General features: G+C 43.4%; 1 protein-coding gene across 13 annotated transcripts in view; it reads right to left on the bottom strand.

The window, feature by feature from the left end:
• The window catches only part of Ppip5k1 (diphosphoinositol pentakisphosphate kinase 1), an 86,513-nt gene that overhangs the window by 37,167 nt on the left and 35,543 nt on the right, over positions 1-13,803 (bottom strand). For all 13 annotated transcript variants that reach the window (XM_045156548.1, XM_045156550.1, XM_045156551.1 and 10 more), the window contains 5 exons: positions 11,050-11,181; positions 10,776-10,897; positions 10,348-10,530; positions 423-564; positions 19-242 (listed from right to left, as the gene is read on the bottom strand). In XM_045156548.1, the coding sequence (XP_045012483.1) occupies positions 19-242; positions 423-564; positions 10,348-10,530; positions 10,776-10,897; positions 11,050-11,181 (803 nt within the window). The remainder of the gene's footprint in view (positions 1-18; positions 243-422; positions 565-10,347; positions 10,531-10,775; positions 10,898-11,049; positions 11,182-13,803) is intronic.

Raw genomic sequence — 13,803 nt, 5'->3', positions numbered from 1 at the left:
TCCTCATGAGAGACACACCTGGGGAATGACTACATCAGCCAGTGCCTTCGAGAGACGTAGCAACTCTGCTGTGCCTTTAAGTCCCAGACTTCCATTATGCTGCACATCATACTTGACACAGTCATAGATATCAGGGATCTTACTGATATCATAGCGTCCGCTCTTTTGTCGAAAGTCACGCTCCAGCTTGCTCCAACGCTGTAGCATGAGCTCTAATGTCTCACTGTGGTAGAGTTGCAGGTCTGGGAGGAATGCAAGCAGATAGGCAGTCATATAGAGCCAGACTGGACTTCCAACAAAAGTCCGAGAACCAGAGAGATAAGGATGACTTGTCTCAAGCATTTAGGAAAGGATCAAGGACTGCCTGAGAAATGCATCCATACCTGAGACCTTAGACGGAAGACAACAGTGCTCACACCCACCTACAGAGTTGGGTTCCTGCATTCGTTCCTGGATCTGATGGGTAAGGTTTTCAATCAGGGCAAATACCTGATCACAGACCTTCACAGGATTCTGGATTAAAGTCATGGAATTGAGCAGGGAAGTGCTTCCAGTGGGAGCCAGCTGTCAGGAACAGAGATAAGAACAGTAGAACAGGTTCAGTGCAATTTCCCAGATTCCCCGTCTTATTGCAAAGACACTGCCTGCAATACAGACCTATCTGTTGGCTCACTTCAATACTCTCAAACGACTGGGCACACTGGTAGCTCCAGGGCCTTCAGATGAGACTGTTTTAGCAGCAGTCATCCAAGAGGTGCTAATCTTAAAAGCTTTGGAGTCCAATTTCTACTACACCCTCCAAGGCTCAGGGAATATTGCAGAAGAGGCAGCAGAAAGAATATACAAGCCAAAGTAATTTGGAACACTTATCTTCTAGTCATGAAGTGGCCATTGCACTCATGAACCCACAGCCCCTATGTCTATTTGCATCAGACCTGTGCGATATTGAGCCCATCAACATTTGGACATGGATGATGAAAGAGGACCATAAAAAAAGAGCCAGGGGCTGGAGAAATGGCTTTGCGGTTAACCACTAAGCCATCTCTCCAGCCCTAAATAAAATATTTAAAAATAAATAAATAAATAAATAACCAGGTATAGTGGCACATACCTTTAATCCCAGCACTTGGAGGCAGAGGTAGGAGGACTGCCATGAGTTTGAAGCCACCCTGAGACGACATAGTGAATTCCAGGTCAGCCTGGGCTAGAATGAGACCCTACCTCAAAAAAACTAAATTTTTTTTTTTTAAAAAGTCTTGGGGTCCAAAGAGAATAAGCCATACTTAAGTACTTTTCTTAGGGGCTATAATGGAACATTCTGAATAATGATTGAATCAAAATTATGCAAAATCTTTCACAATGTTTTGTTTATTGTTTGGGGTTTTATTTTGTTTCGCTTTGCTTTGTTGAGGCAGAGTTTCACGCTAGTCCTGATTGATCTGGAACTCATTCCTTCTTGTGTGAGTGGTTTTTCAAAGCAGGGTCTTGCTAGCCCAGGCTGACCTGGAATTCACTATATAGTCTCAGGCTGGCCTCAACTCATGGTGATCCTCCTACCTTTGCCTCCCAAGTGCTGGGATTCAAGGTGTGCTCCACCACACCTGGCTGGAAGTCTTTCTTTCTGTAAGGCAGGCTGGCCTCAAATTTACAATGATCCTCTTACTCCAGCCTCCTGAGTGCTGGGATTAAAGGTGTGTGCTGCCACATCTGGCAACTGCAGAATGTTTTGATGAGTAGATATTAGAGAACATTGCCTTGACTTCAAGCACAGGTATTGCCTCAATACTGTTTCGACTCAAGCTTTTAGGCAATGGAGGATGAAGAGGGATAAAGAAGACTAAAATGAATATACAGAGCTGGAAAGATGGTTTAGTGGTTAAGGTGTTTGCCTGCAAAGCCAAAGGACCCCAGTTCAATTCTCCAGGACCCACGTAAGCCAGATGCACAATGGGTAACATGGATCTGGAGTTCGTTTGCAGTGGCTGGAGGCCCTGGCACACCCATTCTTTCTCTCTCTCCCCTTGCCTCTTTCTCTCAAATAAATAAAATTTAAAAAACAATAATAATGCTAAAATGAATGTACAATTCTACCTAGGGCCTCCCAAGTTTCATTCTTTTTTTCTTTTTTGACATATGTGTATTGTAAATATGTGTGTGCAAGTGCATGCTGTAGGTCAGATGAGCACACTCTGTGTGCACTTATGCAGAGGCCAGAGGAGAACATTGGGTGTCCTCCTCTGTCACTCATCTGTGTGTTGCTTGAGACAGTCTCTTACTGAACCCACAGCTGCTATTTCTTCAGTTGGGATGGCTGACCAGTGAGCCCTAGTAATTTTCCTGTCTTCATTCCTCACAGAACTGGGGTTAGGCATGTGTAACCGTGAGAGAGAAATGACCTCACATGTTCACCCTGCTTTCTGCAGCAGCAGCTACTGAGCTGGAATTACTCAGGTTCATGAGTTCAAGCCCAGCCCCTTCCAAATGTTGCATCCAGGTGTGCTGACTTCTTTGGCATTTAGCCCTGGGACCAAAACAAAAGGCCTGGCTGCTCACAAGGCTTTTGGTGGGCTTTTTCTTCTTTTCCAGCTTCTGGGCTGTTCATTTCTCAGCATCTGAGGTTTCTGACACCAGTAAGGATTTGGCCTTCCCACCCTGGCAGCTTAGCTTAGCAGCTGCCAGTATAGAAAAGGGCACCCGTAGGCCCTTAGACCATGTGGATGTATCTATTCCTCACCCTTTGGTTCTCAGAGGTACCTCCCATACCATTCCCCCTTTTTTGGTCTGCAGACTCTCCCTCACCCCTCCTGATTTCTGAATAAAGATAATTGAATAACCATCCTTCTCAATCTGGTTTATCCAATTCTTTGGCTAAAAGCTGACATGAGCTTGGATTTAGGGTTTGTGTTTGAACCACTAAAATAAAGTAAGTCCTGTCACAACCACACTCAGAGTTTTACATGCATGCTAAGCACTGAACTCAGGCCAACTCAGGCCCACGCAGGCCCTTAGGGCTGCTTAGTATTGGTAACCACTCGTAGCCACTGCACCATCTCCTCACCCTCCACCCCAGCTTCAATCTTACTAGCAAAAGGAAGCACACAGAAAGGAAAGCTGCCCTCGACTTTCTGGATTTGACAGTGAACAATGGATGGAAAATAAAGGAGCAAGAGAATGCCCCTTATTAAGTCCTACTCAGACAAAAACCCAGCAATATGTTTAAATACTTAGTTCATTTAAGAACCTACCAGAAGTGAGAAGGAAAATAGTAACAGAGGCCAGTAAGTTAAAAAGGAAATATAAAGGGAAGAGAAAGGAAGGGAGGAGGGTACTTAATAGGTTGTTATTATATATATGTAAGTACAGTGATTGAGATGGGGAGGTAATATGATGGAGAATGGAATTTCAAAGGGGAAAGTGGTGGGGGAGGGAGGGTATTACCATGGGATTTTTTTTATAACCATGGAAAATGTTAATAAAAATTAAATAAATAAATAAATATTTAAAAAAAAATAAGAACCTACAAGAAGCCAGGAGTGGTGGCGCATGCCTTTAAGCTCAGCTCTCAGGAGGCAGAGGTAGGAGGATCCCTGTGAGTTCAAGGTTACCCTGAGATTACATAGTGAACTCCAGGTCAGCCTGGACTATAGTGAAACCCTACCTCGAAAAAAACAAACAACAATAACAACAACAAAAAAAACCCAGACATAAAATGGCCTAGATATCCATGACCTCACAGTGCCTGACACTACCTACACAAGACCATCATAAGAGGAGGAAAAGATCATGACATCAAAATAAAAGAAAGACTGATTGAGATGGGGAGGGGATATGATGGAGAATGGAGTTTCAAAGGGGAAAGTGGGGGGAGAGGGGGTATTACCATGAGATATTTTTTATAATCATGGAAGTTGTTAATAAAAAATTTGAAAAGAAAAAAGAACATACCAGAAATATCTTAACAATGTGAATGTACATAATACTAATAAACTGTGAAAATAGATTAAGAGTAATTAAAAACAATTTTTTATTTCCTTTTTAAAAAAGTTTTCTTGTGGCACACACCTTTAATCCCAGCACTCAGGAGGCAGAAGTAGGAGGATCACCGTGAGTTCAAGGCCACCCTGAGACTCCATAGTGAATTCCAGGTCAGCCTGGGCCAGAGTGAGACCCTACCTCAAAAACCCAAAATAAAAAAAATTTTTTTTTCTTGTTCATTTTTATTTATTTATTTGAGAGTGACAGACAGAGAGAAAGAGAAAGAGGCAGAGATCGAGAGAGAGAGAGAGAGAGAGAGAGAGAGAAAGAGAGAGAGAGAATGGGTGTGCCAGGGCTTCTAGCCACTGCAAACAAACTCCAGATGTGTGCACCCCCTTGTGCATCTGGCTAACATGGGTCCTGGGGAATCGAGCCTCGAACCAGGGTCCTTAGGTTTCACAGGCAAGTACTTAACTGCTAAGCCATCTCTCCAGCCCTTATTTCCTTTTTTTTTTCTTTTAGTACTGAGGACCAAACCCAGGGTCTTGTACTTGCTATGCAAGCATTTATTCACTGAGCTTAATCCCCAACCCCCAATACACACAAATATATATATAGTTTTGTTTTGTTTTGCTTTTCGAGGTAGGGTCTCACTCTGGTCCAGGCTGACCTGGAATTAACTCTGTCATCTCAGGGTGGCCTTGAACTCATGGCGATCCTCCTACCTCTGCCTCGAGTGCTGTGATTAAAGGTGTGCGCCACCACGCCCGGCTGCCCACAAATTTTTTTTTAAAGGAACCTATCAAACTGAAGTATAGCATAGTAGAAAACCACTGCCTGTCAACTTCAGCCTAGATACCCAGGAAAAATGATGAACACATTGGGTAATGGTACCTACTGTGATTAATACTAATGGGCAGTGTACTACAGTGGTTAACAGCCTGGCTCTGGGATTCATACTATCTTCCTGGCCTTGAAAAAGCTGCTTAAATTCTTCAGAACCGTGGGGCATGGTGGCACTTTCGGGAGGCAGTACAGTGAGTTTGAGGCCACCCTGAGACTACATAGTGAATTCCAGGTCAGCCTGGACTATATGAAACCCTACCTCAAAAAAACAAACAGGGCTGGAGAGATGGCTTAGCGGTTAAGCGCTTGCCTGTGAAGCCTAAGGACCCCGGTTCGAGGCTCCGTTCCCCAGGTCCCACGTTAGCCAGATGCACAAGCGGGCGCACGTGTCTGGAGTTCATTTGCAGTGGCTGGAGGCCCTGGCGTGCCCATTCTCTCTCTCTCCCTCTATCTGTCTTTCTCTCTGTGTCTGTCGCTCTCAAATAAATAAATAAAAAATGAACAAAAAAAATTTTTTAAAAACAAACAAACAAACAAAAAAAGAAAACCTGCCTCAAATGAGGTAGACTGTCGAGAACTGACCCTAAAGTTTTCCTCTGACCTCCACATGTGTGACATGTCATGTGCTTGCCTGCACTCACAAGCTCAAACACATATATGCATACACACACACACACACACACACACACACACACACACACAGAAATAAATTAGTAAGTTTTTTAAAGAGTCAACGCTGAGCATGGTGGCGTATGCCTATAATCCCTATACAAGGAGGCAGAGGTAGGAGGACTGCCATGAGTTTGCAGCCACCCTGAGACTACATAGTGAATTCCAGGTTAGCATGGGCTAGAAAGAAAAGAAAAAAGGAAAAAAAATAAAAGGAAGGAAAGGGGAGATGGCTTAGCAGTTATGAGTGCTTGCTATGCAAGCATGAAACCTTGAGAGGGCCTGAGACTGATTTCTCTGCATCCACAAAAACAGCAAGGCCAGGCCACCTAGGCAAGTCTGTAACTCTAGTAGTGCAGGGGCAGAGACCAGAGTATTGCTGGGACTTGCTGACTGTGAAAACGGAAGCTTTTGGTTGAGTGAGAGACAACAAGCCAGAACAGAAGGACACCTAACGTTCTCCACTGGCCTCCATAGACATGCACACAAGGGCACACATACATGCATCCACCACACATATCACATCATAAGCCACATATATCCTACACACATGCATTGTGTGTATGCACACATACACATCAAAAAATAAAACACAAAAAGAAATAATGAAGAAAAGCAAGCAAGCTGGGAAGCTTCTGGCTTCTGCCTGGGTAAGCTCTAAGCTTTCACTTAGTAATTCCACCTTCAGAAACCACATTTAAAAAAAAAATGTGGAGAGGATAGGCCCTGAGGTTATAGGAATGATCCAGCCATCCCAGAATTCCAGTCCAATCTCCAGATAGTTCTAGCCCCAGTCAGTACATGACTGAAATATTAGAAGAAAACACAAGCAAGAGCAGAAATATGAGACAATGTACTAGTTGTTTCAAGTTACTAATTCTGAAGGTAGTTTTTACAGTGATCAATAATTAAAACATTCTTCTACTCCCAAGCCTTGAAATCAGCTATATTTTAGAACTAAGAAATTTTTGGGCGGAGGGTGGTGACGTACACCTTTAACCCCAGCACTTGGGAGGCTGAGGTAGTAGGATTGCCGTGAGTTTGAGGTCACCCTGAGTCTACATAGTGAATTCCAGGTCAGCCTGGGCTAGTGTGAAACTCTACCTTGGAAAAAAAGAAAAAAATTTTTTGGATTAAAACAGTGCATATACCATATGGCATATGATACTTCCAGTAGGGCCTAGGCACAGCAAAACACATTAGTATTCTGCAACAAAATGTATGACTATTTACACTAAATAGGAGAAATATGGTTTCTAAATAGTCATGTCAGGTTTAGCTGCCTTGATGCCAAACTTATGAAACCCTACCTCAAAAAATTAAAAAACGGACTTCCGGTTAAGATGGCGGTGTAGGTACCACGCCAAAGCAGCCTAGGGGGGAAAAAGACCCAAAAAACTCAGCAAAATACACACTTTTACTAAAAACTGAGGTGTATAGGAACTTGAGGCGGCAGCGGAGAAGTAGAAGAGTTATAGAGCATCCAGAGCCTGCACAGGCGGGAAAAGCGGCTCCAGCAGCTCGGCCAACTGCCGCAGCCGCGGCGCACCAGAAAGCCGCCAGACTCTCGGCTCGAGCCACAGGAAAAGCCAGGTGCGGGATTTTCCCCTCACACCGCGCTCTCTGCAACTCGGGAAACGTGAGGGGAGAGCGGCAGCGAGCAGCGGAGGAGCAGACCGCGAGGTAGAAGAACACGTGGAGCAGCGAGACAACCAGAGCAGCTGCGGCTCCCTCCCCTCCCCCAACCCTGAGCCCAGCTCCAGCAAACACAGCAGCGGCCCGGGACCCGGCCACGCCAACTTGGGCTGACAGCGGGACCCAAGCAGGAGCAGAGTTCGGCAGCAACTTCAGCGGCTCCAGCACCGGTACCAGCGGCCCCAGCAGCAGCGGACCCAGGAGCAGCAGCTTCTTAAGCTTTTCCAGGAAATAGAAAAAGAAAGAATTCTACCAAACTCCTTCTATGAGGCCAGCATCACCCTGATACCAAAACCAGGCAAAGATAGAACAAAAAAAGAAAATTACAGACCAATCTCCCTCATGAACATAGATGCAAAAATTCTCAACAAAATATTGGCAAACAGAATACAAGAGTATATCAAAAAGATCATTCACCCTGACCAAGTAGGCTTTATCCCAGAGATGCAGGGATGGTTCAACATACGCAAATCTATAAATGTAATACATTACATAAATGGGTTGAAGGACAAAAATCACATGATCATCTCATTAGATGCAGAGAAAGCATTTGACAAAATCCAACATCCCTTCATGATAAAAGTCCTACAGAGACTGGGAATAGAAGGAACATATCTCAATATAATAAAGGCTATTTATGACAAGCCTACAGCCAACATATTACTAAATGGGGAAAAACTGGAAGCTTTTCCACTAAAATCAGGAACAAGACAAGGGTGTCCACTGTCCCCACTTCTATTTAATATAGTTTTAGAAGTCTTAGCCATAGCAATAAGGCAAGAGACACACATTAAAGGGATACAAATTGGAAAGGAAGAAATCAAGTTATCATTATTTGCAGATGACATGATTCTATACATAAAGGACCCTAAAGACTCTACTAGCAAGCTGTTAGAGCTGATCAAAACCTACAGCAATGTAGCAGGATACAAAATAAATACACAGAAATCAGTAGCCTTCATATATGCTAACAACAAACACACAGAGGATGAAATCAGAGAATTACTCCCATTCACAATTGCATCAAAAAAAATAAAATACCTTGGAATAAACCTAACCAAGGAAGTAAAGAATCTATACAATGAGAACTTTAAAACACTCAAGCGAGAAATTGCAGAAGACACTAGAAAGTGGAGAAACATCCCTTGTTCCTGGATTGGAAGAATCAATATCGTGAAAATGGCAATCTTACCTAAAGCAATCTACACATTTAATGCAATCCCTATCAAAATTCCAAAGGCTTTCTTCATGGAAATAGAAAAAACAATCCAAAAATTCATTTGGAATCACAAAAAACCTCGAATATCTAAAATAATACTGAGCAACAAAAAAGAGGCTGGTGGTATCACCATACCTGATTTTAACCTATACTACAGAGCCATAGTAACAAAAACAGCATGGTACTGGCACAAAAACAGACATGTAGATCAGTGGAACAGAATAGAGGACCCAGATGTAAGCCCAAGTAGCTATAGCCACCTGATATTCGATAAAAATGCCAAAAATACTCATTGGAGAAGAGACAGCCTCTTCAGCAAATGGTGTTTTGAAAACTGGATAAATATCTGCAGAAGGATGAAAATAGATTCTTCTCTCTCGCCATGCACAAGAATTAAGTCCAAATGGATTAAAGACCTTAACATCAGACCGGAAACTTTGAAACTGCTAGAGGAAAAAGTAGGGGAAACACTTCAACATATTGGTCTTGGCAAAGACTTTCTGAATACAACCCCAATTGCTCAGGCAATAAAACCACAGATTAACCACTGGGACCTAATGAAATTACAAAGATTTTGCACCACAAAGGACACAGTGAAAAAAGCAAAGAGGCAACCTACAGAATGGGAAAAAATCTTTGCCAGCTATATATCTGATAGAGGATTAATATCTAGGATATACAAAGAACTCAAAAAGTTAAATAATAAGGAATCAAACAAGCCAATCAAAAAATGGGCTATGGAGCTAAATAGAGAGTTCTCAAAGGAAGAAATATGAATGGCATATAAGCATCTAAAAAAATGTTCTACGTCACTAGTCATCAGGGAAATGCAGATTAAAACTACATTGAGATTCCATCTCACTCCTGTCAGATTGGCCACCATCATGAAAACAAATGATCATAAATGTTGGCGGGGATGTGGAAAAAAAGGAACCCTTCTGCACTGCTGGTGGGAATGTAATCTGGTCCAGCCATTGTGGAAAACAGTGTGGAGGTTCCTAAAACAGCTAGAGATTGATCTACCATATGACCCAGCTATAGCACTCCTAGGCATATATCCAAAGGACTCATCTCATTTCCTTAGAAGTACGTGCTCAACCATGTTTATTGCTGCTCAATTTATAATAGCTGGGAAATGGAACTAGCCTAGATGTCCCTCAACAGATGAGTGGATAATGAAGATGTGGTACATTTATACAATGGAGTTCTACTCAGCGGTAAAGAAAAATGAAGTTATGAAATTTGCAGAAAAATGGATGGACCTGGAAAGTATTATACTAAGTCAGGTAACCCAGGCCCAGAAAGCCAAGCGCCACATGTTCTCTCTCATATGTGGATCCTAGCTACAGATGACTGGGCTTCTGTGTGAGAATGAAAATACTTAGTAGCAGAGGCCAGTAAGTTGAAAAGGAGACATAAAGGGTGGAGAAAGGAAGGGAGGAGGATACTTAATAGGTTGATATTGTATATATGTAATTACAATGATTGTAACGGGGAGGTAATATGATGGAGAATGGAATTTCAAATGGGAAAGTGTGGGGGTGGGGAGGGAGGGAATTACCATGGGATATATTTTATAATCATGGAAAATGTTAATAAAAATTAAAAAAAAAAATTAAAAAACGTTGGGTGTGGTGGCTCACGCCTTTAATCTTGGCACTTGGAAGGCAGCATGACTACTGTGAGTTTGAGGCTAGCCTGAGGCTACATAGTGAATTCCATGTCAGGTCAGGTCAGCCTGGGCTAGACTGAGACCCTACCTTGAAAGACAAAAACAAAACAAAACAAAACAAAAGTTGTTACAAGGGTTAAATAAGATGTGTTTAAGTCACCTAAAACAGTGCCTGGCATATAGTAAGTATTATAAATTGATCACTATGATACAGAATTCTAGGAATTTGGAATCCAGGGTAATTGAGGCATTAAAATAGGCAGATTCTGACCTGATCATAGTCCTCAGGGCCAAAGGGTGCATCCTGCTGTAAAATGTGGTGCAGCCGAGCCTTCACCCGGTGCTGGCAGCTACTCAAGGAGTCACTGTCACTGTCTAGGAGCCCGTTCATGTTGGCACTCTTTACCATTTGAACCAAAATAGGTGTCAGTTCCCCTTCTAGAGCCAGGAGTCCCTGGAAGAAAAGCACAAGTTCTATTAGTTCCTCCTCCTGGCCACATCTTAGGCCTAGAGAGTCCTAGACATGCAATGGGGAACTGGACTGGAGACCTCATCCATCAACTATCAATTCTCAGCTTCTCCCAGTACAGAATGGGGTCAGATGGTCAAGTTCTCTGAGGTGGCATACAAACACTTGAACAATTACTCAGTTTTGCTACCTAACAGAAGCCAGAGCAGTGGAAGAACTGTAGGATGCACCTTGGCAAAGGCAGCAGCAGTCATCTGGACACGGCCCTCATCAGAGGCATAGATCTTGAGGTCATGACGGAAAGTGCTGTGGAGCCGAAGCAGCCCACAACCAGGGAAGCCAGCATAGTCACCTGCAGCCAAGGGAAGAACCACAAGAGACCACTGAAATATGCACATGGTTTCCTCTTGAGCTTCTCCACTGCCTCTGTCTCTCACCCTTCCCTCCTCTTATCTAATGATTTTACCCTAGCCCTACAAGATATTCACACTCTCCAGTACTCACCCTGGCCTCCAGGGTACATGCAGCGAAAAGCTCTCCCCAGCTCCTCAGCCTGTACTCGGCCATCAGGTGTTAGTTCTCCACCCCACTTCAGCACCAGTAAGAGAGATGGTGTCAGAGCCTCCCTCTGTGGATCTAAGGGGGAAAAGGCAGTGGATAGGTCTACATCTAAAGAAAATTGTATGAATGTGTAAAAAATAGATCTTCTGATGAAAACACAGAGTAATTCCAGGTGGAGAACATCTACAGGATCAAGAACAAGAGACTGAAAGCTGGGGCTGGAGAGATTGCTCAGTGGTTAAGGTGCTGGCTTACAAAACCTAAAGGCCCTGGCTTGATTCCCCAGTACCCATGTAAAGCCAGTACACAAAGTGGTGCATGCATTTGAGTTCATTTGCAGTGGCAGGAGGCCCTAGCATGGCCATTTCTCTGCTTGAGCACTTTAGGGAATTCAAAGTTAGCAAGAAGAGACTTTGGTAGTTATAGTGTTTAGCATGGCTGCCTTCCAAAGTTAGCCAGGGTTACAGAGCAAAGCAAAACCTTATCTAAATTTAAAAAAGAGTGCTGAACTGGGAATGCTGGTGCAAACCTTTAGTCCCAGCATTCCTGGAGGCAGAGGTAGAAGGATCACTGTGAGTTGGAGTCCAGCCTGAGACTACAGAGTGAATTTCAGGTCAGCCTGGGCTAGAGAGATACCCTACCTTGAAAAACCAAATAAAGAAAAAAGAAGGAAGGGAGGAAGGAAATAGGCTGGGTGTGGTGTTCCATACCTTTAATCCCAGCACCAAAAAAGAGCTGGGACAAACCCATAGTGCTCGAAGAGGGAACCGGCTTCCCAGCTCAACATAGGGGAGATAGAAACTCATGCCAAAAGCTGGGCATGGTGGCACATGTCTTTAATCTGAGCACTCAGGAGCAGAGGTAGGAGGACTGCCATGATTTCAAGGCTACCCTGAGACTATATAATGAATTCCAGGTCAGCACAGGCTACAGCAAGACTCTATTTCAAAAAACCAGTAAGACAGAGGGAGAGACAGAGAAATCCCAAAGGTAGCTGGGCTGCTTTACACAGGAGCAAGACATACCCCAAACTGGATACAAAGGTTTGATCTGGAAGTGCTAATCGCACCTCCCATATCAGGACACAGCACAACACTAAAGTAGACTACTACTATTGGAATCTCTCTATTACTCTTCCCATGTACAATTCACACATTCCCTCTCTTTATAACCTAGTTTCCAACATTCTCTACTCTCTTCCTTTCCCCTCATTATTTTCATAAGTACAACCTTCTCTAGCCTCAACAACCTCTAAAATCTGTAGAACCCATTTTCTTTGCCCCCCCCTCCAATAAATAAATAAATAATATTTTTAAAAATACTTCTAAAAAGCCGGGCATGATGGTGCACACCATTAATATCAGCACTCGGGAGGCAGAGGCAGGAAGATTGTCATTAGTTTAAAGCCTCCCTAAAACTACACAGTTAATTCCATCCAGGTCAGCCTGGGCCAGAGTAAGACCCTACCTCGAAAAACCAAAGAAAAGCTGGGTGTGGTGGCGCACGCCTTTAATCCCAGCACTCGGGAGGCAGAGGTAGGAGAATCACCTTGAGTTCGAGGCCACCCTGAAACTACATAGTTAATTTCAGGAGAGCCTGAGCTAGAGTGAAACCCTACCTCAAAAAAAAAAAAAAAAAAAAAAAAAAAAAAAAAAAACCTTCTAAGATACAAGTAATACAAGTAAGGAATTAGAAATACTGGAAGAAAACCAGCCTGAAATTCTAGAAATGAAAAACACAGTAGGTCAAATAAAAACTTCATAGAAAGTCTCACCAATAGAATGAATCATGGAGAGAACAGAGCATTTGAGCCTGTTAGGGTTAGGGTTGTTGTTGTTTGAATGTATGGCCCCATGGGCTCCGGTGTTTTATTAAAATTCAGTTTGCAGCTTTAGCCCCCTAGTAAGCAAACTCCTGCTACAGGGGTCATGTCGCTAGGGATGGATCTGAATTTCAACCCAAAGGTATGCAGAAAAATGTGAGCTCTGGTGGGGTCCTTGCTTACTGCCTTTTGGAGTTTGCTGGCTTTTTGGTGGTTTCTCTCTGCTTGGCTCTATCAATGGGAGACAGCTTCTTCCACCACTGATGGAACTTTCCCTGGATCTATATAGCTTGAAATAAATCCCTTCCTCCCACCTGGCTGCCAGTGTTGCTTGTGGAGAACCCTGACTAACACAGAGAAAATGAATTTCAAGACATTTCAGAACTTATGGGATCAAATCTAAGAAGTGTGGGCACAGAGAAGAAGAGCTTCAATCTAAAGGCACAGTAAGTATTTTCACAAATCATACATGAATTTTCCCCCAAATTAGGGAAAGATATGACAACACAGGAGGCATTTAAAACACCAAATAGATGAGACCAGAAAAGAACAGATCCTAATCATATTATAATTAAACTCCTATGTTCACAGACCACAGAAAATATATCGAAAAACATCAACAGAAGATCACCTAGTCTCCTATAAAGGCAGGCCCAGCAGAATAACAACAGCAAATAACAACAAATTTCTCAACAAGGACGTCGCACCCCCGAAGCCCCAATTCCAAGGATTGGGCGCGGATCCCAGCTAACTTGGGTCCCAGACTTTGGCCTTGAGTCCGCCGCGGCCCGGGATCCGGGAGAAGCCGAGAGGCCGGACCAGCAGTGTCGCCGCCGAGTCACAGGTCCTTCTCCAGCTCTGGCCCGCCGGCTCCT

This window comes from Jaculus jaculus, chromosome 8, assembly GCF_020740685.1.
Source record: "Jaculus jaculus isolate mJacJac1 chromosome 8, mJacJac1.mat.Y.cur, whole genome shotgun sequence".
NCBI lineage: Eukaryota > Metazoa > Chordata > Mammalia > Rodentia > Dipodidae > Jaculus > Jaculus jaculus.
Note: the sequence above shows the minus strand (reverse complement) of the source record. Positions and strands in the feature narration are given on the sequence as shown.